The 27731-nt window shown below is 41.1% G+C and overlaps 1 protein-coding gene across 6 annotated transcripts in view; it reads right to left on the bottom strand.

Annotated features, from left to right (window-relative positions):
* SLC10A7 (solute carrier family 10 member 7) overlaps positions 1 to 27731 on the bottom strand; it is a 322601-nt gene that overhangs the window by 70970 nt on the left and 223900 nt on the right. For all 6 annotated transcript variants that reach the window (XR_003029939.2, XM_010813719.4, XM_024977431.2 and 3 more), the window contains one exon: positions 7971 to 8006. Coding sequence is in view for 4 of the 6 variants with exons in the window: in XM_010813719.4 (XP_010812021.2) it covers positions 7971 to 8006 (36 nt within the window). In the remaining 2 variants the exon portion in view is untranslated. The remainder of the gene's footprint in view (positions 1 to 7970; positions 8007 to 27731) is intronic.

Genomic DNA, 27731 nt, shown 5'->3' with positions numbered 1-27731 from the left:
TGGGGATTTCCCTGGTGGTCCAGTGGATAAGACTGCACTTCCAATGCAAGGGGTGAGGTTCAGATTCTTCGTCAAGGTGCTAAGAATCTACATGCTGCATAGCTCGGCCAAGAAAATACATTAAAAAAAAAGAAAAGCTTGTGAGTGACTTCCACAGCCAGGCATTATTTTGAGCACAGGGTCACAGCAGTGACCAAAACATCAAGCCTCTCCTATCTTGAGATGCTTTGCTCTCCTTAGGGAAGAGAGGTAATAAACACATTACCTGGGGATTAAGATGTTACAGGATAGTAAGTGCTAAGAGCAACAGTAAAGCATGGTGGGTGGGGAGGGAGTGAGGGATGTAATAATATGATATATTCTTTCACATGAAGTAGTGAGGAAAGTCCTCTCTTCTAAAATGACATTTGACCAGAGACCTGATGAAAGTGAGGGAGGGAGCCTTGGGGGTGGATTTCTGGGAGTGGGGAAGTGGGGAGATTTAGGCTGAGCCAATGCCAAGTGTAGAGATTGTGAGGATGGTCCCTGGGGCTGCTGGGCCATCGCACTGCATCTGTGCATCCCATTCTCTCTCTGACATGACTATTTCATGTCCTCTTCTTTGTCATCAAATCTCCACCTCCTCCTTGCCTTTTTCTCCTACCCCTAACCTAATTTGCCACTCCACTGAGAAAATAGAGCCAGAGGAGAACTTAACAAGCTTTTACACTTGCATCCACCAATTTGGAGAAGGCAATGGCACCCCACTCCAGCACTCTTGCCTGGAAAATCCCATGGATGGAGGAGCCTGGTAGGCTGCCATCTATGGGGTCACTAACAGTCGGGCAAGACTGAGAGACTTCACTTTCACTTTCAAGCATTGGAGAAGGAAATGGCAACCCACTCCAGTGTTCTTGCCTGGAGAATCCCAGGGACGGGGGAGCCTGGTGGACTGCCGTCTATGGGGTTGCAAAGAGTCGGACACGACTGAAGCGACTTAGCAGCAGCAGCAGCTGCTCATATCTCCTGGTTTCCCTCTCATTACGCTGATGAACTAATTGTGCTTAAGAGGCCATATTCCCTCTACACACTAGAACTCATTCCCCTTCTCCTACTTGTGGACAGGGATCCATGAATTATCCCCTCTTTTTTTTCTGTATCAATTTTTCCTTCTTTAACTGGATTAATCTATCAATACAAATGAACCTCTCAACACATATATGCTAATAATTTTCCCAATTTCAAAAAGAATCCTCTCTGGATCCTTCACTAACTTTGTTGCTGTCCTATTTTCTGCACACTTTAGAGCAAAATGAATTCTGTCTTTAACTTTTTTTTTCTTCATCCATTCTTGAACCTATGTCAATCAGGCTTTCACCTCCACAACTCTGCTGAAATAGGTCTTATTAAGGTTGCCAGGGGCCTCCATCTTATTAAAAATCAATCGCCAGTTGAACTTTATTTTATCTGAAGTATTACTAGCATTTGAAGTAGTTGGCCCCTTTCTCCCTTCTGAAACACATTCGCTGCTAGATTTTTAGGACCCTGGCATCTTTTGGTGTTCTTCCTAAGCAAACTGGATATCCTTGGTCTTCTTTGCAGACCTCCTAACATTAGAATGCTCCAAATGCAGTCTGCTGATACTTTCTCTCTCTAGTCTTTTTTAGTGATCTCATCCAATCTAACGCAAAATCCATTTCTGTGCTGACATTTCCCACATGTGTATCTCTAGTCTAGACTTTCCTCCTGAATTCCAGACACATAGCCAACTGCTTACTTGACTTCCCTCCTTAGATGTCTGAAAGGCATCTCAATCCAGACATGTCCAAGGCTGAATTTGTTCAACCCTATAATCTTCCCTATCTTCAGTTCAGTTCAGTTCAGTTGCTCAGTCGTGTCCGACTCTTTGCGACCCCATGAATTGCAGCATGCCAGGCCTCCCTGTCCATCACCAACTCCCAGAGTTCACTCAGACCCACGTCCATCGAGTCAGTGATGCCATCCAGCCATCTCATCCTCTGTCATCCCCTTCTCCTCCTGCCCACAATCCCTCCCAGCATCAGAGTCTTTTCCAAAGAGTCAACTCTTCACATGAGGTGGCCAAACTATTGGACTTTCAGCTTTAGCATCATTCCTTCCAAAGAAATCCCAGGGCTGATCTCCTTCAGAATGGACTGGTTGGATCTCCTTGCAGTCCAAGGGACTCTCAAGAGTCTTCTCCAACACCACAGTTCAAAAGCATCAATTCTTCGGTGCTCAGCCTTCCTCACAGTCCAACTCTCACATCCATACATGACCACAGGAAAAACCATAGCCTTGACTAGACGGACCTTTGTTGGCAAAGTTATGTTTCTGCTTTTGAATATGCTATCTAGGTTGGTCATAACTTTCCTTCCAAGGAGTAAGCGTCTTTTAATTTCATGGCTGCAGTCACCATCTTCAGTGATTTTGGAGCCCCCCAAAATAAAGTCTGACACTGTTTCCACTGTTTCCCCATCTATTTTCCTATCTTAATCAATGGCAATTCCATAGTTCCAGTTGCACAGGGGTGTAGTTACCCTTGATTCATATCTTTCCCTCATGATTTTTATTCAATCTCTCAGTTCTTTCTAGAAATTAAAAAACTACTTTCTACCAGATTTTTTCAACTACCCCAAGTTAACATCCTCTCTTGTACTAGCTTTCTAACTGGGTCTTCCTGTCTCCACCATGATCCCCTTAACAATCTACTCAACCCAGCATCCAGAATCACCATTTTAAAGAGAATGTCAAAACATGCCATTCCCTTGATCAAAACTCCATGGTCTCCGGCCTCTCTTGAATAACAATTCAAAGGCCTTATGGGGATTTTAAGGTCCTCTCTCATTTGGCCTCTACTACACCTCTGACCTCACCTCCATGTACTTACCACCTTGCTCACTCCATTCCAGCCACACTGGCCTCCCTACTGTTTCCTAGACACCAGGCACACTCTCAGGACCTCTGCACTTGCTGTTCCTTCCACCTGAAACATTCTACCACCAGAAAACCCACTCTGTTATCTCCTGTAGGTCTTTGCTCAGTGAGTCTAACCATGACCAGCCAGTTTAAAATAGCAAACACCAACCCACTCCCCTTACTTACTTTATTTTTTCTTTAGCACCCACCTTATACAATATATTATTACTTATTTGTTGGTTCTTTCTTTCCACTAGTATATACTCTAGTAGTAAGAAGTAGTAGTAGGGCTTGGTCATGTCTGACTCTGTGCGACCCCAAGGACTGTAGCCCCCCAGGCTTCTCTGTCTGTGGGATTCTCCAGGCAAGAATACTGGAGTGGGTTGCTATTTCGTGCTCCAGGGAATCTGGATGACCCAAGGATAAAACCTGTGTCTCTTAGGTTTCCAGTATTGGAAGGAGGGTTCTTTACCACTAGCACCACCTGGCAAACCCAGTATGTATCCTCTATTAGAGCAAAGATATATCTGTTTTGCTCATTGCTATATCCTTGGCACCCAGGAAAGTGTCTGGTATATTGGAAGAACTCAATACATGCTACTGAATGAGTGATGAATAAGTTTAAGTAGCTTTTTGGAGGAACTGGGTTATAAAAGAGGGCACAGAAGTGGAGTGCACACAGGAGACAGTGAAATTTAATTTTTGAGATGTGTAGTCCTTTAGAATGCTTACATGCACATAGAAATGATCCAGTGGAGACAGGAACCTTAACGACACTGGAGAATGAGGAAATCTGTGCAGCTCCTGTTGTCAAGCAGGAAAAGGGATGCCACAAGTGGAGGGAGTAGCCTTAGATGGGAGCCAAGATCATGTATCCACAGAAAGAGGAGAGAAGGCGAAGAATACAGACACAGATAGATGGGATCTTATATACTTATCTGATTGCTTTTGACTTCTTCATCAGTTAATTTCCTTTCTGCATCAGTTGAGATGAAAAAAGAAAAAAAGAGGCAATGGAGATTTGAGAAGGTGTGAAATGATTCTCTAGAGAGTGGTAACGTCTGTTGATGAGGGGAAGGGAGTAGGACTGCCAGGCTCATTTACAATTAGGTGTCATGAATTTCCAATGAGACCGTCAGCATGAGAGTGGGTGCTGCAGTGTGTTCAGGTATAAGTACAAAAACGGTGTAGAGATGGGTTTAAGCAGACTTGGCACTGGCCAGGCAAACAGGAAGCTCTAAGAGATGAGCAAGGCTGTTGATGGATGTACCAAAGTACTTACAGTGATGAACTATGAGATCCAAGCTTGGTCAGACGGGATGTGAGGATAAGAGGGTGAGGTAGGGTGGATTTGCTAGAAGCATTGTGGAGGTGATAAGGTAAATAAACTGGCCCTTCTGGCAAGTCTGAAGAATTCTTAACTTGTGGAATAAGTTACAAAGATAGGAGATGTCAGTAGGAGAAGATGTTTGAAAATGGGATTATGGAAGGACGCTGTTATTGGAATAAGCCAAGGGTCTGACTGCAGAGATGACTGGCTGAGATTAAATGGAAGGCAATCTAATTGGAGAAGGGGTCAAGAATTTTGAGGCCAAGGTATTGGAAAGGTCAACCACGTGAATACTGAAAACACCAAGAGTCAATCCAAGTGTATTGTTAAAAAAGGGACAATGGAAAGGTGCAAACGTTTTTCTGGACTCTTAGAGCATGACCTAGCATTCCACTGACAATTACAAGCAGCAGCAGCAGGTAATATAGGTGTATGGCATTACCTTTTAAGGTAACAGGGGATTTTATGGAGAAGGCATGAGAAGTGATCTGGAATTGGTAATGAGGTGCAAGAAAGACACCTTGTCCCCTTTAAGGCTCAGTAATATGAAATGTGCCAGCAGCAGAAATATGAATCAGAAGACAGCATTCAATTGGAGCAAGGTAGTAACAGGAACACTCTGAGAAGATGTTGAGAATACAGACAACTGAGATTCAATCAGCAAAAATGGCTTTTACTAGCTACTGTGCCTGACTATCTGGAAATTCCCATTTTTAAGATATTATAACAAAAAGACAATTCAATTTTCATGGGCTGTATTAGTTTCTTTGACTTTCGTTAACAAAATACCACAAACTGGGGGGCTTAAAAAAACAGAAATGTATTGCTTCACAGTTGTGGAAACTGTAGGTCTGAAATCAAGCAAGACTGTGATCCCTCTTAAATCCCTAGAGAATTTTTCCTTGTCCCTTCTAGCTTCTGATGTTTGCTGGCAACCCCTGGTGCTCCTTGGCTTGCAGATGCATCACTCTACTCTCTGCCTCCATCATGACACGGCATTCCCCCTGTGGGTCTCTGACTCGTCTCCTTTAAGGACACCAGTCATGTTGGCTTCCCTGGTGGCTCAGACGGTAAAGCGTCTGCCTGCAATGTGGCAGACCTGGGTTCAATCCCTGGGTCAGGAAGATCCCCTGGAAAAGGAAATGGCAACCCACTCCAGTACTCTTGCCTGGAAAATTCCACAGATGGAGGAGACTGGTAGGCTACAGTCCATGGGATCACAAACAGTCAGACACGACTGAGCAACTTCACTGGTTCACTGGTCATGTTGGATTAAGGACCCACCCTATGCCAGTTTGACATCATCTTAACTAATTACAACTGCAACACCCCTATTTCAAATAAGGTCACATTCTGATGCACCAGAGATTAGAAGGGTTTCCCAGGCGGTGCTGGTGGTAAAGAAACCACCTGTCAATGCAAGAGACATAAGGATGCTGGTTTGATCCCTGGGTCAGGAAGGGCCCCTGGAGGTAGGCATGGCAACTCACTCCAGTATTCTTGCCTGGGAAATCCCATGGACAGAGGAGCCTGGTGAGCTACAGTCCATAGGGACCCAAAGAGTCAGACACAACTTAGCAACTTAACACACACACACACACACACATACATACACACACACAAGGATTAGAACTTCAACCTATCTTTCAGGGAAACACAACATATCATTTGGGTTAACCACAGCAGAACTGTTGATAAAAAACACTACATTTTTAATGAAATGTAAGTCACTCAGATTTTTGTCCTATGCAGTAAGTGAAGCCTGGTTACTCAAGTGTTCAAGCAATTCCCATTGTTTGTAAAAATGCACACCAACCTAAACAGATAAAAAGTGTTATATACTGTGTATGCGATTTTAAGTGATATAATGTAGAAGTAGCCATTGAGGCCGTATGATGGTGCCATTGAACCCAGTGGAACAGCCCAGTTAGCTCAAAAGGGAGGCATTAGACTTTTGAGTTGAGGGTCTTGGGGTCTCTTTCACTATTCTTGTAGCTCGATGATTTAAAAATGTTGAACCAACTAAAGCTCACAAGTCTATGGGTCTAAGAGTGGGGCAAACTTGCAATAGCGTGACACCATTAATACTAACCAGCTGGGCAGGTCTTGCTCTAGCATGGCAATAAGTAGAAAAGGGAGAACGGTACTCACTTGGTTCTTTGGTCACAAGTTGAAACAGTGTCTAAAAAGACTCCAGGCTCTGAGATACTCAAAAGTGCTACCTAGGTCTCAGCCCCACAGCTGTGACTGTGATCGTTCTCAAAGGGTTGTGGAGTAAGAGATGCTACTCTTCAGCAATGGAGAAAACCTAGGCTACATACCCATACTACTGAGAAAACCTAGGCTACATACCACTGGACATTCTGTATATGCCCAGCTCTACACTACTTCTCTGGCTCACTGCCACTGGGGACCCCAGGCTGGCCTGCATCCTGTGGCCACTGAGGGCTGTTCCTGGGAAATTATTGTCCCAGGTCCTGGAAAAAACACTGAGGGATGATCCTAGCTCTCACATTTAGTGAGCAGGTAGATACATACCAAGTCTTTTCTTCCCAATGAATGCAAATAACATTCACTTCAGTTTCAGTGTAACTCATGGCAGATTCTGAACTGGTGATTCTAAATAAATGAGGTCTGTTATGCTGTGGGAAGTGATCCGATTATTGACACTCCTTACCTTCTAAGGATAGAGGTGGCATTTCAAATGGCATGGTAAAGCTGAGGATTATTACTGGCAGGTAATGTCTTTCATGAAAGATGCAAAATCCAACTGTTTAGTAAGGCATCTTTTCCTCTCCACTTCCCACACAGCTTGTAAGAAATGAAGTCCCTCACTCTATTACTTTAATTGAATTCCAACTTGGGTAATTACACTATAATTAAATAAATTTTCCCCACAGTTTTAATTCACTGACAAATAGTGCTAGTCAAACAGCTACATTTCACTTCTAGAAACGCATCCCCACTCTACTTCAGTGATGAGTGGAGTGATTTATATTTGGGAGATGTTGTGTATGAAAAATGCACAGTTCATAAAATATTTTAGGTATCATTCATGATTACATATGCTTTTCTCAGCATGAGATAACATTAATTTCATTATAATCTCTCATCTAATTTCTCATATGCTTAGTGCCAAAAAAGAAATAAGATAGGTAATTAGCATTTTATTTTCAGAACAAGTTTTGCTACTGGTGTACCAGTAGCTTATATTAGTTTTTCTTTTCCTAAAGCACATCCCTGCGAGCAGACTGGGGTAGGTGTTACTGTTTCCCATTCTACAGATGAAAAAATCGAGGCAGTGTTCCCCAGAGTGAGGAAGGCTTTTCCTATTCATACCAGCACTCGGAACTATAATTAAGCTTTGACTCTTCCCTGGACCAAGGCTCTTTCTATCAACCTAGATCATTAGTAATCACTTTAGTCTTACTAATGTGAAAATAAAGTGCAGCACATTTTTGACCTATGTCACAGGGTGCTAATTTGTAATAATTAATGATTTAGCCAGGAGTCAGAGGCCTTATAAATGGGTCCTGCTGCTGTCCGTGGTCATGAGACTACAGAGATTCTGACTTTGTACAGCTCACCCAGAACAGCAGTTCAAAATACGATGCCAAGTGGTGTAAAAAGATTTCAATTTCAGTTTTTTTCCCTAAATATCTTTCTTAAAGGACTGTAGATGGCTTTTAATGAAAGATATTAAAAACAATATCAAAATACTCACAAAAAGCAGCAGTAGCAGGGGTGTGACCACGATGCCCTGAAAGAAATAAAAGAGAATGATGATCATCTATCAGCCTGGAGAGCAGGATATTTTCTTTGCCATTTTAAACCTTGATGCACAGAAATGCTTATCCTTCTCATTTCTGTTTAATAAAATCTAGGAGATAAAGAAGAGGGAGCCCCACTCTTGGCTCTCCTGACCACAAGGCCTTAGCATCTCATATCTCATATCATTTAAAATACAACTACCAATCTTCCTTCAACTTGTCTTCCCTTTTTCAAGCCTAAGTTCCCTTCCATGTTGCATATGCATCACTTGGGTGAAAGCTGGCAAGCTTTCTCACTCCAAGGCTTTCAACTCTAACTTGGATAAAGTGCCCCCTTTCAAGAGGAGACAGGTGGTTTAGTCCCAGTTGGGGTCCTCTCCTGAGCAAAGACCACGTCAGCTGTGATGAATGAGATGTCGTGATTTTGTAATGTGAACTGATCTCCCCGAGGAAACGAGCTGAGATCTCAAAACTCATTTCACTTGATTAGACTCCATGTCTCCATGGTGGAAGGCAAGTCTTTCATCTAATTCAGCCACCGAGGACCACCTCGGTCCCTCTGTCTCCCCGAGGCAGGAAGGAGCAAAAGATTTGTTTTCTTCGATGACAGGGAACAGTTTGAGGCTGTTGTTGATGAGGCAGGATACAAGCTTTTAGGTTTCTTAAAGGTAAATCTTTAAAACTAGGTGTTTGAGTTGGGAGTTAACATGACAGGTCTCGGTTTTCGAGCAGCAACCGATGATTTGCAACCTTAGTTGTTCCTTTATCTCTCAACATTTTATTATGATTTATAGAAGAAAAAGCATTTCATCCTTTTATTAATGAAGTCTACTTGGACCTTTAAAATTCCAAAGAGTCTGTGAGTCTGTGTGTGTGAGTGTGTGAGAGAGAGACAGAGACAGACAATACTGTGACCAGGATCCAGTTTGGGGACCTCTTCATTACTTTTGGGAAAAAGGCCTTTTGGTATTACTATATTGAAGCCCTTTTGTCATTACAGTAACTAAACTCTTTTGACTGTGGCCCAAAGGAACGGCTTACCTTATATGAACATTGCTATCATAACTTTCTTAGGCATATACACATGTGAATATCCACACACCGACTTGCTTTATTGTTAAATAATAGAATAAATGCTTCTTTATTGTGCAAACTCTTGCAATTGGCGATAGGGAATACTGCATTTTAAGTGCTATATTTTAAAATCTATTTATTAAAACATGTATTGTGACTTCTCAGCTCCATCGGAGTCTAGGAAGCAAGTTCTCATCAGCACCATTTAGAAGAGTGTCATGTACAAAATACTGGAGAAGGAAAGGGTAACCCATTCCAGTGTTCTTGCCTGGAGAATCCCAGGGATGGGGGAGCCTGGTGGGCTGCCGTCTATAGGGTCGCACAGAGTCGGACACGACTGAAGCGACTTAGCAGCAGCAGCAGCAGCAGCAGTATGCACACAATGCCAAAACAATTTTTAAGAGCTACTGTCCTTCAATGACATGGAATCTATTCAGGCTCTAGGAATAATTCTGAACTTTGCAAGGCCATGTGGAAATGGAAATATCTGGTTATTTTAGTCTATGTGGGAGCCATCTGATTTCAAGTCAATTTGTTTAAATGTTTATTGAATGTCCACTTATACATGCCAGGCATGGTTCCAATTAATTAGAAGAATTAACGAAAACTGATTCGGCAGAAAGGGGGTTAGGGTATTCCAGGAAGAGTGAAGGACCCTTGCAAAACTCTAAAAACTTGAGCAGGGAGGGAAGAAAAGTATCAAGTGGAGGAATTCAGAGACCAGATCATCAAAGGTCTTGGGGGCCAGGAGAGGGAGCTTCAAGTTGATCCTTTTAACACTGGCAAACTATTAAAGAACTTAAGGGAGGGAGGTGGTATAATGAGTTAGTAAATAATTTGGTATATGGAGAATGGATTTGACTTTACTTATTAACTGAGCCAGTTTTACCCTTGTTATCTATCAGTTCACCTAAATTTAGGTAAAAGAAAATAGAAACTTATGTTAATGTTAATTATGGAATTTCAATAGTACTAATGATGTTTTTGAGAAACAGTATGATATCTATGATAGGATAAAAACGCCCCCCACTCCCCGACCCAAGAAGAAGGCTGAGCCTTGTCACCACCCTGGAGACATCTGTCTTGTGTTAGAGGAGTAGAAGTTACACTGGTGTCGTCTAACATGGGGGCATCGAGGTTCCTCCTGGTGCCCTTTCATTTTCTTTGCAATAATGGACTAGTAATAGTATTTGTAATACTATCAGTACTATTAATGGTATTTTGCTTCAGTACTTTTATGCATATTTTAAAATTTGACCTTCCTCTATTGATGGGGTTGGGTTCATAACAGCCCCACTTTATGGATGAGGAGAAGACCCTTCAGTGTCCCTTGGACTGCAAGGAGATCAAACCAGTCAATCCTACAGGAAATCACCTCTGAATATTCATTGGAAGGACTGATGCTGAAGCTGAAGCTCCAATACTCTGGCCACCTGATGCAAAGAACTGACTCATTGGAAAAGACCCTGATGCTGGGAAAGATTGAAGGCAGGAGGAGAAGGGGATGACAGAGGATGAGATGGTTGGATGGCATCACCGACTCAATGGACATGAGTTTGAGCGAGCTCTGAGAGTTGGTGATGGGCAGGGAAGCCTGGCGTGCTGCAGTCCATGGGGTCGTAAAGAGTCGGACACAACTTAGCAACTGAACAACAACAACAATGACAAGTGGATGAAGAAACTGAGGTTCAGAATAGCCAAGCAACTGGCCCCAAGCCACACAGCAAATTAAATGGCAAAGACTGGACTAGAGCCTGTTGTCCAGCTCCAAACCCTGAACTGACTCTACTATAGCACTGTTCTCTGAGTCGCAGATTAACAAACAATACAGTTTCCTACAGGTTTCTGCTGCGACATATATGTAGTAATTAGTTGAGGTTTGATCTTGGCCTCCATTGATTACCAATTCTTAGAAATGGCCTCATTCTGGAAGGCAGAGCACTATTATCTGCAGATTTTCCTGCTTGAATATTTCAAGTATATGGTCACTAATACACAATAGCTCTTACAAGGACTTCAGATATATGTTCCTAAGATGTGAAAAAATTTTCTAGCGAATAGAATGAATCTTATAATTCTGCATTCAGAATTCCTCATTATTTTCTCAAGAATGGCTGTTCACGTTCATTAGCTGTTACACCATGCTGAAATTTGTTTTTCAGTTGTATTAGGCAATGAGTCAGCCATGGTGCCATTAATTCTGACAACAACAGTAATTTTACATTTTGGTGAAGTTGTTCTAATTCTTTTCTTTTTTTTTTTAGCCACGCTGTGCTAGCATGTGGGATCTTACACTCCCCAAGCAGGGATCAAAGCCGCACCCTCCGAAGTGGAAGCACAGAGACTTTAACCACTGGATCACCAGGGAAGTCCCACCGTTCCAATTAGTATAAAACAAAATTGCTGATATTTATGGAATAGTTGTACCAGATGAAGCACTAAGAAGTTTATGTATGTTATCTTATGGAACCCTCACAACAATCCTATGAAGCAGGTACTAAGCTTCTCTGGTGGTTCAGTGGTAAAGAATCGCTCGCTAATGCAGGAGATGCAGGTTTGATCTCTGGATCTGGAACATCTCCTGGAGAAGGAAATGGCAACCCACTCCAGTATTCTTGCCTGGGAAATCCCACAGACAGAGGAGCCTGGGAGGCTACAGTCCATGGGGTCGCAAAGAGTCAGACATGACTTAGTGACTGAACAACAGCTAGGGAAGAAAACTGAGCCTCAGAGACACTGAGTGAAATAGGAAAAGGCAATGTCAGGCACTGAATCTCTGACTCCAAATTGGCCTGACTCCAAAGCCTGCGATCCTGAATGCTATAAATAAAACCTTTGCAGTCTTACACTATTTCCCTGGGTTTATATTTTAAGAATAATTTGAAAGGAGCTTCAAACTCAGTATGTCTTTTTAATGACATGAAACAAATCGAGATATAAGCCTTTGTGTGACATGGCTGATATATATATTTTTAAGTTTGGATTTTGCAAATATCAATGGTGAAAAGGGTAAACTAAAAAGTTTAAACTGTGAATGTAACCATCATTAGAAGCTGGAAAATCAAATAAACATGCTCTTTTCTCTCGAATATATCTGATTCCTTCTCTTTTCTCTTTCCCAAGTAAATCCTATACAGATGGATAAAGCAAAGAGGTGGTGAATGGGCCACTTCTAGCAAAAGACTGTGCCCATCTCTTTGCAGAGTCAAGGTCAAACATAGTTTTAGCATCCTTGCAATTGAGATGGTGTGCTTAGTGGTGTGCTAAGCTTTCTTTTTGCAACACCTGAAGAAGTCAAGTCACAAAGCGACTGACTTTGTCTCTGAAAAACCTTTAGAAAATCCATTTACACCTCTGATGTGAATGAAAGGGTGAATATATTTCAATGACTTCAGTGGAAAGGAGAGAAAAAACAAAAAACCAAAACACTGTCAAACCTGAGACATTGACATTGAGCCACATTAAAATACAAGCCAACCCCCCTACCTCTGCAAATAACAACAAAAACAACACCATTGTGACTACACTTCTCTCAGGAGTAAGACTTGCACAAAAGGCAAAACTGAAGTAAATTCTCATTTTTTAAAAGTATGAAAAATTATCAAAAGGCTTTGTGGCAACAACTATCATGATCACACAGCTGCTAAAACTAACATAAGGCTTCTGTCTCCAGGATATGAAATGTTAAGCCTTGGAAGAGGTGCTTTTTATTTTTTAATAAAAGGGCAATAACTCAATTTTCACAAAAACACAGATTCAAGGTTTTGTAAGGGATCTTAGATGAGACTGGTCCAGTCCTCATCTGAAACGTGACCCTCCTCTGCTGCTTACTTGCTTCTGATATAACGCTGTGATAGCCAAGCTCTTGCCCGAGAATGTGCAGACAGACAGCTATTCCTGCTCTCAAGGCACACAGGCCCCAGCTGACGCTTTCATGATGAGGAAGTCTTTCTTAGTCTGAGCCCAAACCACCTGCACTGCTGCGCTGTCATCCCCTTGGAGGAACTTAGGGCACGTCGACCCCCTTCTTTCTTGTGACGGCCTTGTGGCTGCTGCTTTTGAATGCTGTACATAAAATCTCTGCACTCTTAAACTATTTCCTCGGGGCTGTATGTTAAGAATGCTGCACTGAGCATTTGGGTCTTCATACTAGGTCTTGTCCAGGCTAAAAGTCCCCAGGTCCTCCTGGCCATTCCTCCTGGTGGGGAGGGGTGGGGAGAGTCCTCTTTTAGACATCATCTCATCCAGGTGAACTTAAGAGTCCACAGCACTCGCTTCCTAAAAATTGACCACAACTTGGAGACAAGGTGAAAAGAGGACCGGGCGTCCTTTCACTGTCACCCTGGAGCACTGTCTAACAGATCAATCCAAGGATTACTTAATTACCTAGAGGGATATACCTTTGACTGATTTTTGTAAGTAAGTAAGTGAAAGTCGCTCAGTCATGTGTGAGTCTTTGCAACCCCATGGGCTGTAGCCTGCCAGGTTCCTCTGTCCATGGAATTCTCCAGGCCAGAATACTGGGAGTGGGTTGCCCTTCCCTTTTCCAAGGGATCTTCTCAACCCAGGGATCGAACCCAGGTCTCCCGTATTGCAAGTGGATTCTTTACTGTCTGAACCACCAGGGAGGCCACTTTTGATTTACTTCTACCTACTATTGATTAGGGCCCAGACTGTAAGATTACACGTTAACTTACAAAGGTTTGTCTACTAGAGATCGAAATAATTTCTATCTTGTAGAAAAACAACTACAACAGGTAATTACTATTACTCTGTAATAGGAATTAGCTGGGCTTCCTAGGTGGCGCTAGTGGTAAAGAATCTTCCTGCCAATGCAGGAAACGTAAGAGACTCGGGTTCGATCCCTGGGTCAGGAAGATTCCCTGGAGGAGATCATGGCAACCCACTCCAGTGTTCATGCCTGGAGAATCCCATGGACAGAGGAGCCTGGTGGGCTACAGTCCACAGGGTCAAAAACAGCTGGACACGACTGAAGTGACTTAGCACAGCACACAGCATAGGAATTAGCTGGTTTTGTCTGTAACTCAGCAAACTTATTTCAGTCTGCTTTTCTCATGGACTACATAGCCCCTATGTCTATCACTTCCTCAAAGCCAACTTTACCAGCCTGCTGGCTCCCTCATTATTCAGAAAAATAAATGTTTGGCACGTATCCATTACACATCTCTAAGAAAGCTGTGGTTTCAACTTTTGAAAATTGTCCTCTAACAGCTCCTTTACTCTGAACCTTTATATTAATGCACTTTTTAAAAAACAAGATTGCCTGGAGACAAGGATTGAGAAGATGCAAGAAAGGTTTAATAAGGACCTAGAAGAAATAAAAAAGAGTCAATATATAATGAATAATGCAATAAATGAAATTAAAAACACTCTGGAGGCAACAAATAGTAGAATAACAGAGGCAGAAGATAGGATTAGTGAATTAGAAGATAGAATGGTAGAAATAAATGAATCAGAGGATAAAAGAAAAACGAATTAAAAGAAATGAGGACAATCTCAGAGACCTCCAGGACAATATTAAACGCTACCACATTCGAATTATAGGGGTTCCAGAAGAAGAAGACAAAAAGAAAGACCATGAGAAAATACTTGAGGAGATAATAGTTGAAAACTTCCCTAAAATGGGGAAGGAAATAATCACCCAAGTCCAAGAAACCCAGAGAGTCCCAAATAGGATAAACCCAAGGCGAAACACCCCAAGACACATATTAATCAAATTAACAAAGATCAAACACAAAGAACAAATATTAAAAGCAGCAAGGGAAAAACAACAAATAACACACAAGGGAATTCCCATAAGGATAACAGCTGATCTTTCAATAGAAACTCTTCAAGCCAGGAGGGAATGGCAAGACATATTTAAAATGATGAAAGAAAATAACCTACAGCCCAGATTATTGTACCCAGCAAGGATTTCATTCAAGTATGAAGGAGAAATCAAAAGCTTTTCAGACAAGCAAAAGCTGAGAGAATTCTGCACCACCAAACCAGCTCTCCAACAAATACTAAAGGATATTCTCTAGACAGGAAATACAAAAACAGTGTATAAATTCGAACCCAAAACAATAAAGTAAATGGCAATGGGATCATACTTATCAGTAATTACCTTAAACGTAAATGGGTTGAATGCCCCAACCAAAAGACAAAGACTGGCTGAATGGATACAAAAACAAGACCCCTACATATGTTGTCTACAGGAGACCCACCTCAAAACAGGGGACACATACAGACTGAAAGTGAAGGGCTGGAAAAAGATTTTCCATGCAAATAGGGACCAAAAGAAAGCAGGAGTAGCAATACTCATATCAGATAAAATAGACTTTAAAACAAAGGCTGTGAAAAGAGACAAAGAAGGTCACTACATAATGATCAAAGGATCAATCCAAGAAGAAGATATAACAATTATAAACATATATGCACCCAACACAGGAGCACTGCAGTATGTAAGACAAATGCTAACAAGTGTGAAAGGAGAAATTAACAATAACACAATAATAGTGGGAGACTTGAATACCCCACTCACACCTATGGATAGATCAACTAAACAGAAAATTAACAAGGAAACACAAACTTTAAATGATACAATAGACCAGTTAGACCTAATTGATATCTATAGGACATTTCATCCCAAAACAATGAATTTCACCTTTTTCTCAAGCACACATGGAACCTTCTCCAGGATAGATCACATCCTGGGCCATAAAGCTAGCCTTGGTAAACTCAAAACAATAGAAATCATTCCAAGCATCTTTTCTGACCACAATGCAGTAAGATTAGATCTCAATTACAGGAGAAAAACTATTAAAAATTCCAACATATGGAGGCTGAACAACACGCTGCTGAATAACCAACAAATCACAGAAGAAATCAAAAAAGAAATCAAAATTTGCATAGAAATGAATGAAAATGAAAACACAACAACCCAAAACCTGTGGGACATTGTAAAAGCAGTCCTAAGGGGAAAGTTCATAGCAATACAGGCACACCTCAAGAAACAAGAAAAAAGTCAAATAAATAACCTAACTCTACACCGAAAGCAACTAGAAAAGGAAGAAATGAAGAACCCCAGGGTTAGTAGAAGGAAAGAAATCTTAAAAATTAGTGCAGAAATAAATGCAAAAGAAACAAAAGAGACCATAGCAAAAATCAACAAAACCAAAAGCTGGTTCTTTGAAAGGATAAATAAAATTGACAGACCATTAGCCAGACTCATCAAGAAACAAAGGGAGAAAAATCAAATCAATAAAATTAGAAACGAAAACGGAGAGATCACAACAGACAACACAGAAATACAAAGGATCATAAGAGACTACTATCAACAATTATATGCCAATAAAATGGACAACGAGGAAGAAATGGACAAATTCTTAGAAAAGTACAACTTTCCAAAACTTGACGAGGAAGAAATAGAAAACCTTAACAGACCCATCACAAGCACGGAAATTGAAACTGTAATCAAAAATCTTCCAGCAAAAAAAAGCCCAGGTCCAGACGGCTTCACAGCTGAATTCTACCAAAAATTTAGAGAAGAGCTAACACCTATCCTGCTCAAACTCTTCCAGAAAATTGCAGAGGAAGGTAAACTTCCAAACTCATTCTATGAGGCCACCATCACCCTAATAGCAAAACCTGACAAAGATCCCACAAAAAAAGAAAACTACAGGCCAATATCACTGATGAACATAGATGCAAAAATCCTTAACAAAATTCTAGCAATCAGAATCCAACAACACATTAAAAAGATCATACACCATGACCAAGTGGGCTTTATCCCAGGGATGCAAGGATTCTTCAATATTCACAAATCAATCAATGTAATACACCACATTAACAAATTGAAAAATAAAAACCATATGATTATCTCAATAGATGCAGAGAAAGCCTTTGACAAAATTCAACACCCATTTATGATAAAAACTCTCCAGAAAGCAGGAATAGAAGGAACATAGCTCAACATAATAAAAGCTATATATGCAAACCCACAGCAAACATTATTCTCAATGGTGAAAAATTGAAAGCATTTCCTCTAAAGTCAGGAACAAGACAAGGGTGCCCACTTTCACCATTACTATTCAACACAGTTTTGGAAGTTTTGGCCACAGCAATCAGAGCAGAAAAAGAAATAAAAGGAATCCAAATTGGAAAAGAAGAAGTAAAACTCTCACTATTTGCAGATGACATGATCCTCTACATAGAAAACCCTAAAGACTCCACCAGAAAATTACTAGAGCTAATCAATGACTATAGTAAAGTTGCAGGATATAAAATCAACACACAGAAATCCCTTGCATTCCTATACACTAATAATGAGAAAACAGAAAGAGAAATTAAGGAAACAATTCCATTCACCATTGCAATGGAAAGAATAAAATACTTAGGAATATATCTACCTAAAGAAACTAAAGACCTATATATAGAAAACTATAAAACACTGGTGAAAGAAATCAAAGAGGACACTAATAGATGGAGAAATATACCATGTTCATGGATTGGAAGAATCAATATAGTGAAAATGAGTATACTACCCAAAGCAATTTATAGATTCAATGCAATCCCTATCAAGCTACCAACAGTATTCTTCACAGAGCTAGAACAAATAATTTCACAATTTGTATGGAAATACAAAAAACCTCAAATAGCCAAAGCGATCTTGAGAAAGAAGAATGGAACTGGAGGAATCAACCTACCTGACTTCAGGCTCTATTACAAAGCCACAGTTATCAAGACAGTATGGTACTGGCACAAAGACAGAAATATAGATCAATGGAACAAAATAGAAAGCCCAGAGATAAATCCACGCACATATGGACACCTTATCTTTGACAAAGGAGGCAAGAATATACAATGGATTAAAGACAATCTCTTTAACAAGTGGTGCTGGGAAATCTGGTCAACCACTTGTAAAAGAATGAAACTAGAAAACTTTCTAACACCATACACAAAAACAAACTCAAAATGGATTAAAGATCTCAACGTAAGACCAGAAACTATAAGACTCCTAGAGGAGAACACAGGCAAAACACTCTCTGACATACATCACAGCAGGATCCTCTATGACCCACCTCCCAGAATATTGGAAATAAAAGCAAAAATAAACAAATGGGACCTAATTAACCTTAAAAGCTTCTGCACATCAAAGGAAACTATTAGTAAGGTGAAAAGACAGCCTTCAGAATGGGAGAAAATAATAGCAAATGAAGCAACTGACAAACAACTAATCTCAAAAATATACAAGCAACTCCTACAGCTCAACTCCAGAAAAATAAATGACCCAATCAAAAAATGGGCCAAAGATCTAAACAGACATTTCTCCAAAGACATACAGATGGCTAACAAACACATGAAAAGATGCTCAACATCACTCATTATCAGAGAAATGCAAATCAAAACCACTATGAGGTACCATTTCACACCAGTCAGAATGGCTGCAATCCAAAAGTCTACAAATAATAAATGCTGGAGAGGGTGTGGAGAAAAGGGAACCCTCTTACACTGTTGGTGGGAATGCAAACTAGTACAGCCACTATGGAGAACAGTGTGGAGATTCCTTAAAAAACTGGAAATAGAACTGCCTTATGATCCAGCAATCCCACTGCTGGGCATACACACTGTGGAATCCAGAAGGGAAAGAGACACGTGTACCCCAATGTTCATCGCAGCACTGTTTATAATAGCCAGGACATGGAAGCAACCTAGATGTCCATCAGCAGATGAATGGATAAGAAAGCTATGGTACATATACACAATGGAGTATTAGCCATTAAAAAGAATACATTTGAATCAATTCTAATGAGGTGGATGAAACTGGAGCCTATTATACAGAGTGAAGTAAGCCAGAAGGAAAAACACTAATTCAGTATACTAACGCATATATATGGAATTTACAAAGATGGTAACAATAACCCTGTGTACGAGACAGCAAAAGAGACACTGATGTACAGAACAGTCTTATGGACTCTATGAGAGAGGGAGAGGGTGGGAAGATTTGGGAGAATGGCATTGAAACATGTAAAATATCATGTATGAAACGAGATGCCAGTCCAGGTTCGATGCATGATACTGGATGCTTGGGGCTAGTGCACTGGGACAACCCAGAGGGATGGTATGGGGAGGGAGGAGGGAGGAGGGTTCAGGATGGGGAACACATGTATACCTGTGGCAGATTCATTTTGATATTTGGCAAAACTAATACAATTATGTAAAGTTTAAAAATAAAATAAAATTAGATTTAGTAAAAAACAAACAAACAAAAAAAACCACATAGATCCAAGGTTCTTAAGGTTTGAAGTCCAACTTCTCTATGCCCAGCCATTCTTCCAAATCCTTCTGTATTGCACATAGAAAGTCAATTAAAATATTAAAGCATAAAAAAAAATAAAAAATAAAAAACAAGATTAATGCCAACTAAAACTTGCAGTTTGTATCTTGTTCTGTGGGCAGTATCGTAGTGATAGCTTAAAAAATAGGAGGGAAGTTTAATCTTCAAGAATGAAATGTAATGAAATCAAATCGATATGTAATGACTGACATTGGCCAACATATTCTAAGCAGTAAATTATAAAGCAGTAGGATGGGGAATTTTGGAGACACCAGAAATTTTTTAAAATTTTGGCAATGGCTTTATTTATATTTTTGGCCACGCCATGTGGGGTCTTCGTTCCCAGATTAGGGATCGGCCCTGTGCTGCTGCAGTGGAATCTCAGTCTTAACCATTTACCACAAGGGAAGTCCCCAGAGACAATGAAATTTAAATGAAATGGTCTGGGTATATGGTCTCCAGAGAATATGACCATTATATACATGGATGTCAAAATACATAGTTGAATAAACTTTATAGAGGAAAGAAAGAGGCATTAAGAGCCTAGGGAAGGGCAACTGGAAAGAAAGTAGTGGTTGGTTGGTAGGTGAGGGCCTATTTCCTCTCCTCTGTCTGTACTTTCCTCTTTAAAACTGGGCTTTCACAGGGTCAGTGCCTTAAAATGCCCAACTAAGCATTTCTGAGTTTGTTCACAGCTCTGTCCGGGGACAGGGGTGCCTTAGGAGCTGATATGAGCCTTCTGCTGTGTTCACTAGGTACAGTGCACTACAGCAAAGGCAGCTGCATCAGACTATCTGAGCTGGATAACACCAGCCACAGAAAACATCCAGCTAATTCTCTCTAGTCGGAGTCCATGCTTTCCAAGAAAATGCTGAATAGTAATTTTATTTTCCATGTAGTATTAATATTTCTGATAGGAAGAGAAGACACTCATTAGTTGACATCAGTCCTCTAGAACACAACCACACTGGGATGTGTTGATTACAGTTGAGCTTCTGGGCCCACAAAGCTAAGGGTCTATTCCTTGATTGTGGGGATCACATAAAGCAATGCCACCCTGTGAGGCCTCCCAGGAATAGCTGCTGACTTGTCTCAATGTGCTGTGTGCTCAGTCGCTTCAGTCGTGTCTGACTCTTAGAACCCTATAGCTGTAGCCCACCAGGTTGCTCTGTCCTGGGATTCTCCAGGCAAGAATACTGGAGTGGGTTGCCATTTCCTCCTCCAGGGGATCTTCCAGACCCAGGGGTTGAACCTGCATCTCCTGCATTACAGGCAGATTCTTTACTGCTGAGCCACCAGAGAAGATGCCATTGAGAAGGCTTGTCTCAATGACATTCATTTAATTAAACAGACATTTATTGAGTGCCAACTACGTACAGGGGGAAAAGATTCCAAGCATCCTAGGTACATAGAACTTTAGCCATTTTGAAGTGAACTTTTACATAAAGCTCTAAAAAGTGGTTTCTTTCAAGTCCCTGGAGTAATCTTTGAGGACTGTCTTCACAGATCTTTGTTCTTTCTTTCCTGTTTTTCTTGTCCTACAACTACTGTTGATTCTCACTAATGCACTTAGAGTGATTTTTAGTTTTTCAAGCCAAGTCTCTGATAGGATATGTATTTATTTGATTTTTCATTTCTGTTATGCTCCATGCCCATAAAGAAAGCTCCATTATAGAAAGCACTTCTACCTTGTCTTTCTGTAACTGCAATGCTTCTGTTGAGAAACCTCTATCTTCTTCGGAGAAATGTCTGTTTAGGTCTTCTGCCCATTTTTGACTGGGTTGTTTGCTTTTCTGGTATTGAGCTACACAAGCTGTTTGTATGGCCAACAAACACATAAAAAGATGTTTAACATTGCTCATTATTGCTGCTAAGTCGCTTCAGTTGTGTCCGACTTTGTGTGACCCCATAGACGGCGGCCCACCAGGCTCTGCCGTCCCTGGGATTCTCCAGGCAAGAACACTGGAGTGGGTTGCCATTTCCTTCTCCAATGCATGAAAGTGAAAAGTGAAAGTGAAGTCACTCAGTCGTGTCCAACTCTTCGAGACACCATGGACTGCAGCCCTACCAGGCTCCTCCATCCATGAGATTTTCCAGGCAAGAGTACTGGAGTGGGGTGCCATTGCCTTCTCTGAGCTCATTATTAGAGAAATGCAAATCTAAATTATAGTGAGGCATCACCTTACACTGGTCAGAATGGCCATTATTAAAATATCTACAAACTAAAATATCTATAAATGCTGGAGAGGATGTGGAGAAAAGGGAACATTCTTGTACCGTTGGTGGGAATGTAAATTGATATAGCCACTATGGAAGACAGTATGGAGACTCCTTGAAAAACTAGAAGTAGAACTACCATATGACCCAACAGTCCCACTACTGGGCATATACTCTGAGAAAACCATAATTGAAAGAGACACACGTACCCTAATGTTCATGGCAGCACTTTTTACAATAGCTAGGACATGGAAACAACGTAGATGTCCACTGACAGAAGAATGGATACAGAAATTGTGGTGCATATACACAATGGAATATTACTCAGCCATAAAAAGAACACATTTGAGTCAGTCCTAATGAGGTGGATGAACCTAGGACTACTATACAGACGAATTCAGAAAGAGAAAGACAAATATTGTGTATTTATATTGTACATACATGTGCTAAATCACTTCAGTTGTGTCCGACTCTTTGCGATGCCATGGACTGTAGCCCAACAGGCTCCTCTGTCCATGGGATTCTCCCGGCAAGAATACTGGAGTGGGCTGCCATTTCCTTCTCTGGTACATACACATGCGTATGTAACTTAGACAGACGGTACTGATGAACATATTTGCAGTGAAGCAATGAAGCTGAGCGCCGAAGAATTGATGCTTTTGAACTGTGGTGTTGGAGAAGACTCTTGAGAGTCCCTTGGACTGCAAGGAGATCCAACCAATCCATCCTAAAAGAGATCAGCCCTGGGTGTTCATTGGAAGGACTGATGCTAACGCTGAAACTCCAATACTTTGGCCACCTCATGCGAGGAGTTGACTCATTGGAAAAGACTCTGATGCTGGGAGGGATTGGGGGCAGGAGGAAAAGGGGACAACAGAGGATGAGATGGCTGGATGGCATCACTGACTCGATGGACGTGAGTTTGAGTGAACTCCAGGAGTTGGTGATGGACAGGGAGGCCTGGCGTGCTTCGATTCATGGGGTCGCAAAGAGTCGGACACGACTGAGCGACTGAACTGAACTGAATGAAGATGCAGATGTGGAGGACAGACTCGCGGACACGGTGGGAGAAAGGGAGGGTGGGATGATTGAGAGAATGGCATGGGAACATATACATTACCATGTGAAGGACAAATGGCAAGTGGGAATTTGCTGGGTGACATGGGGAGCTCCGCCCAGTGCTCTGTGACAACCTGGAGGGGTGGAATGGGGCTGGGAGATGGGAAGTAGTTCAGGAGAGAGGGGAAATATATATACCTGTGGCTGATCTATGCTGATGTGTGGCAGAGGCCAGCACAATATTATAATGCAATTATCCTCTAATTAAAAAAAAAAGAAACGCCTCTATCATCTTATTCTCAAAAAATATATTTACATATATCTATCTATATCTATATCTCACTCTGGGTATAGTTTAGAGAAGAGATTAAAGTGATGAAAAGTTAAAGGGAGGGAGGCTAACTAGGAGATTGTTCAGTAATCCAGGCAGGAGTTGATTTGTGCTAAGGAGAGAGAACCTTAGAGAACTCTGCTAAGGAAAATGATCAAAATTAAGAGATTCAACACATTCAAGATGCATTTGAAATGCAGACTGGTAGATTAAATATTAGACAAATCCTGATAAAAAGAAAGGGAGGATAGTTTCTTAGTCTTCTGAATAAAGGGATTTTTGACCATATAGGTAGACTGCAGATCCAATTACAGGGCTAGGAAAAAATTGGGATGTATAGATTAACTTTTTCTTAGGGAAGGTGAGTTTGAGATGTTTACAAGAAGGCCTCTACTGTTAGAGATTTTGGATGTAGTTGGATACATGGGACTCAGGCTCTGGGTAGTGTGGACAGTGGCTACAGGTAAGTGAGTCCTTAGCATCTGGTAGGTGGTATACTCTTACAGAGAAGATAAACAGTTAAGGAATATAGTATATAGGGATATATATATATACTACAACTATACGGAAAAGGTCAGTTTTCATTCCTATCCCAAAGAAGCACAATGCCAAAGAATATTCAAATTACTGGACAACTGCACTCATTTCACATGCTAGCAAGGTAATGCTCAAAATCCTTCAAGTTAAGCTTCAGCAGTATGTGAACAAAGAATTTCCAGATATACAAGATGGATTTAGAAAAGGCAGAGGAACCAGAGATCAAATTGCCAAAACCTGCTGGATCATAGAAAAAGCAAGGGATTTCCAGAAAAACATCTACTTCTGCTTCATTGACTATGCTAAAGCATTTGACTGTGTGAATCACAACAAATTATGAAAAATTCTTAAACACATGGGAATACCAGACTACCTTACCTGCCTCCTGAGAAACCTGTATGGAGGGAAAACTGGCTGCAAATTGGGAAAGGAATATGTCAGAGCTATATATCGTCACCCTGCTTATTTGACTTCCGTGCAGAGTACATCATGCAAAATGCCGGGCTGGATGAAGCTCAAGGTGGAATCAAGACTGCAGGGAAAAACATCAGTAATCTCAGATATGCAGCTGACACCACTCTTATGGCAGAAAGTGAAGAAGAACTAAAGAACTTCTTGATAAGGGTGAAAGAGGAGAGTGAAAAAGCTGGCTTAAAACTCAACATTCAAAAAACTAAGATCATGGAATCCTGTCCCATCACTTCACAGCAAATAGTTGGGGAAACAATGGAAACAGTGACAGGCTTTCTTTTCATGGGCTCTAAAATCACTGCAGACAGCAACTGCAGTCATGAAATTAAAAGATGCTTGCTCCTTGGAAGAAAAGCTATGATAAACCTAGACAGTGTATTACAGAGCAGAGACATTATTTTGCCAACAAAGGTCCATCTAGTCAAAGCTATGTTTTTTCCAGTGGTCATGTATGGATGTGAGAATTGGACCATAAAGAAGTCTGGGGACCAAAGAATTGATGCTTTTGAACTGTGGTATTGGAGAAGACTCTTGAGAGTCCCTTGGACTGCAAGGAGATCCAATCAGTCCTCCTAAAGGAAATCAACTCTGAATATTCATTGGAAGGACTGATGCTGAAGCTCCAATACTTTGGCCACCTGATGAGAAGAACTGGCTCCTTGGAAAAGACCCTGATGCTAGAAAAGATTGAGATCAGGAGGAGAAGAGGACGACAGAGGATGAGATGGTTGGATGGCATCAGTGACTCAATGGACATGAGTTGGAGCAAGCTCCGGGAGTTGGTGATGGACAGGGCAGCCTGGCAAGCTGCAGTCCATGGGGTCACAACTGTGAGCAACTGAACTGACTGACTGACTGACCGACCAGTATTCTTGTCTGAAAAATCCCATGGACAGAGGACCCTGGTGAGCTACAGTCCTCGGGGTTGCAAAGAGTTGGACATGGCTGAGCCACTGAGCATAGCACATTTCCTATATTAAGTAGAAGGTGAAAAGTTTTACTGAAATGAGGTGAAGACAGGTAAGTTACCGATTGAAAACCTGGGCTGTTACTTGTGGGAGAGGGTGCCTAAAACTGAAGGGGGTGAGATTTTTACCATACTTGAAGATAACAAGTTATCCTGCCATAGCTTCATGGATGCTGGAAGCAGACACAAGACTGCTGAGTCAGAGCCAAAGACTGAATCACTTACACATAGCACAGCAAGCAGCCTAGCGTGATGTTAGCATCGGTTCCCCTGGCCCTCAAGTCAAGGGGCGAGTGCACATGGGCTCGGGTGGATGCCTGCACCCACGGTGGGTTACATTACAAGAAATGAATACTGAGTTTCAGTTCAGTTCAGTTGCTCAGTCGTGTCCAACTCTTTGCGACCCCATGAACTGCAGCACGCCAGGCCTCCCTGTCCATCACCAACTCCCGGAGTCCACCCAAACTCATGTCCATTGAGTCAGTGATGCAATCCAACTATCTCATCCTCTGTCGCCCCCTTCTCCTCCTGCCCTCAATCTTTCCCAGCATCAGGGTCTTTTCAAATACTGAATTTAGGGAACCCAGGTCTTTTTAAATTGGCGGTTAGCAAACTTGCTATTTGCTCCAAAGGGAGATACTATTTGTGTCTTTCAAGGTAATTCACTATACAAACATCCTTGGAAGGAGAATGGGTAACAAAGAGCAGTCAGGGGCACAAGATGGTCAGAAACATAGGCAAAACATGGAGAGCTGTCTTCCAGCAGAGGAAATGTCCAGCAGACCAATCCAGTTGATACTGGCCACCTAAACATTTGAGCTATCAAGCTCATTATTGCTCCCTTCAAATGTCATCACTGAGCCAAAGTCCTTATACAGGGAAATTGACCTTCTCTCCAAGATAAACACTGATCCTTTAATACTTCTTGGGCACTATCATTCAAATAAGAGTTGAAGCAACTGAATTGACTTCCAGCTCACAATTCATTCTCTTGATTTTTCTTTAAATGGAGGAATTTTAAATCTCTTTGAAATCTAGATCCCAGCTAGACTATACTATGATCTATAGAGCCGCAGCACTAGCCTCACCAGGAAGCTTGCCAGGAATTGCTGAAAGGCAGATCCCACCGGATCTACTGTATCATTTTCTGCATTTTAAAGAAGATTTCCAGGTAATCTGCAGACACATAAAATTCAAAAAGAACTGATTTAGGTTCCAGAGCAGAGGTAGATAGACCTTTTCTGTATAAGATCAGATAATAATTGTTTCAAGCACTGCTGTCCATACAGACTTTCTTAAAAACTACTCAACTCTGGAGCTTCCCTGGTAGTCCAGTGGCTAAGACTTCAAGCTCCCAATGCAGGGGACCTGGGTTCGATCCCTGGTTGGGGAACTAAATCTCACATGTTGCAACTAAAGATCCCACATGTTGCAACTAATACCTGGTACAGCCAAATAAGTACAGTTTAAAAAAATTACTCAACTCCACAATCATAGCTGGGAAGCAGTGCAAAGGATGAGTAAACAGATAGACATGGTCAAATTTGGCCCAAGGGCTGTAACTTGGACCAATGCTGTAAGTATTGTTTTGGATTGGCAATCACATTTAAAAAAGAAATAAATTAGTGTAACATGCTTTTATTTTTAATGCCTTTGTTTTTAGTGAACCCAAGCTGGCTTCTAAACATCACAGCAGTTCTTTTGTAAAAGCTTATAACATGCTATTTAATTATTTAGTCTTCCAACTTTTCTTCAGACTGAAAACAAAATTATCAGTTAATAGTGTGTAAAATCTACCTTTTCCCTCTTTTTGATATTTGCAGTGACATTTGCTCAAGCCCAGCTGCTGCTTCTACTCCTTTTCTTTTTGATCTGTCAAAAATACAGATTCAGTGGTCTCAAATGTTAGTTTTCTCAGAACCTTACAAAGTAATTTGTCTGAGCCGGCAGATAGAGTTCACTTATCTTGAGCCACTTTCCTTTTACCAGTATTTACCTTACCATTTCTACTCTGGAGATGGTTCTTTGCCAGAGATGATGGAAGCAAAGGGAAAAGCCAGCAGGGAGGGAGACATTAAGGATGCTGAATGGCAGGCAGAATGTGTGGCATTTAGGGTCTAAGATCCAGAGCTGTAGAAGAGAAAAACACCACACACAAGAACACAAAAGAGGAATAACACGTACATTGCCTGTTAAAACTGTATAGAGATATACGTTACAGCTGGAAAGCAGTGTTCAAATTCATGATTTTTCATCTTACTTTTTAACTGAAAAAGCCAGTCTTCTTCTCAGACTATATAAACTCATGGGCCTGTATTAGACCTGTTAAATATTAAGCTGGATTTTTCTATCCAGATTAAGAGTGATAAGAACAATCTGAAATTCAGCTAAACCTCACAGCAAGATGGATGTGGGAACTTACTGTACTGTCCAAGAATTTTCATATGAATGACTTCTAAGTGTATAGACTTAATATGCAATAAGTAATTCTCCAAAAGAGTTTCTTAAAAATGCATATCTGAAGAGTACCTATTAGACCAAAAATGCAGCAAGACAAAAGTAAGTCAAGTTTTGTGTTCGATGACATCAGCTTTTGTAGCTAAAAAAGGACTTGCCTGGGCTCACTTTGGCATGCAAGCCTCCACTGTGGGCACGCAGCCTTAAGCCAACATGGCTGCAGTTTTATTTCCTCTGGGAATGCACATGGCAGCCTATTAAGG

This window comes from Bos taurus, chromosome 17 (assembly GCF_002263795.3).
Source record: "Bos taurus isolate L1 Dominette 01449 registration number 42190680 breed Hereford chromosome 17, ARS-UCD2.0, whole genome shotgun sequence".
Lineage (NCBI taxonomy): Eukaryota > Metazoa > Chordata > Mammalia > Artiodactyla > Bovidae > Bos > Bos taurus.
This window is presented reverse-complemented; position numbering and strand designations above follow the sequence as displayed.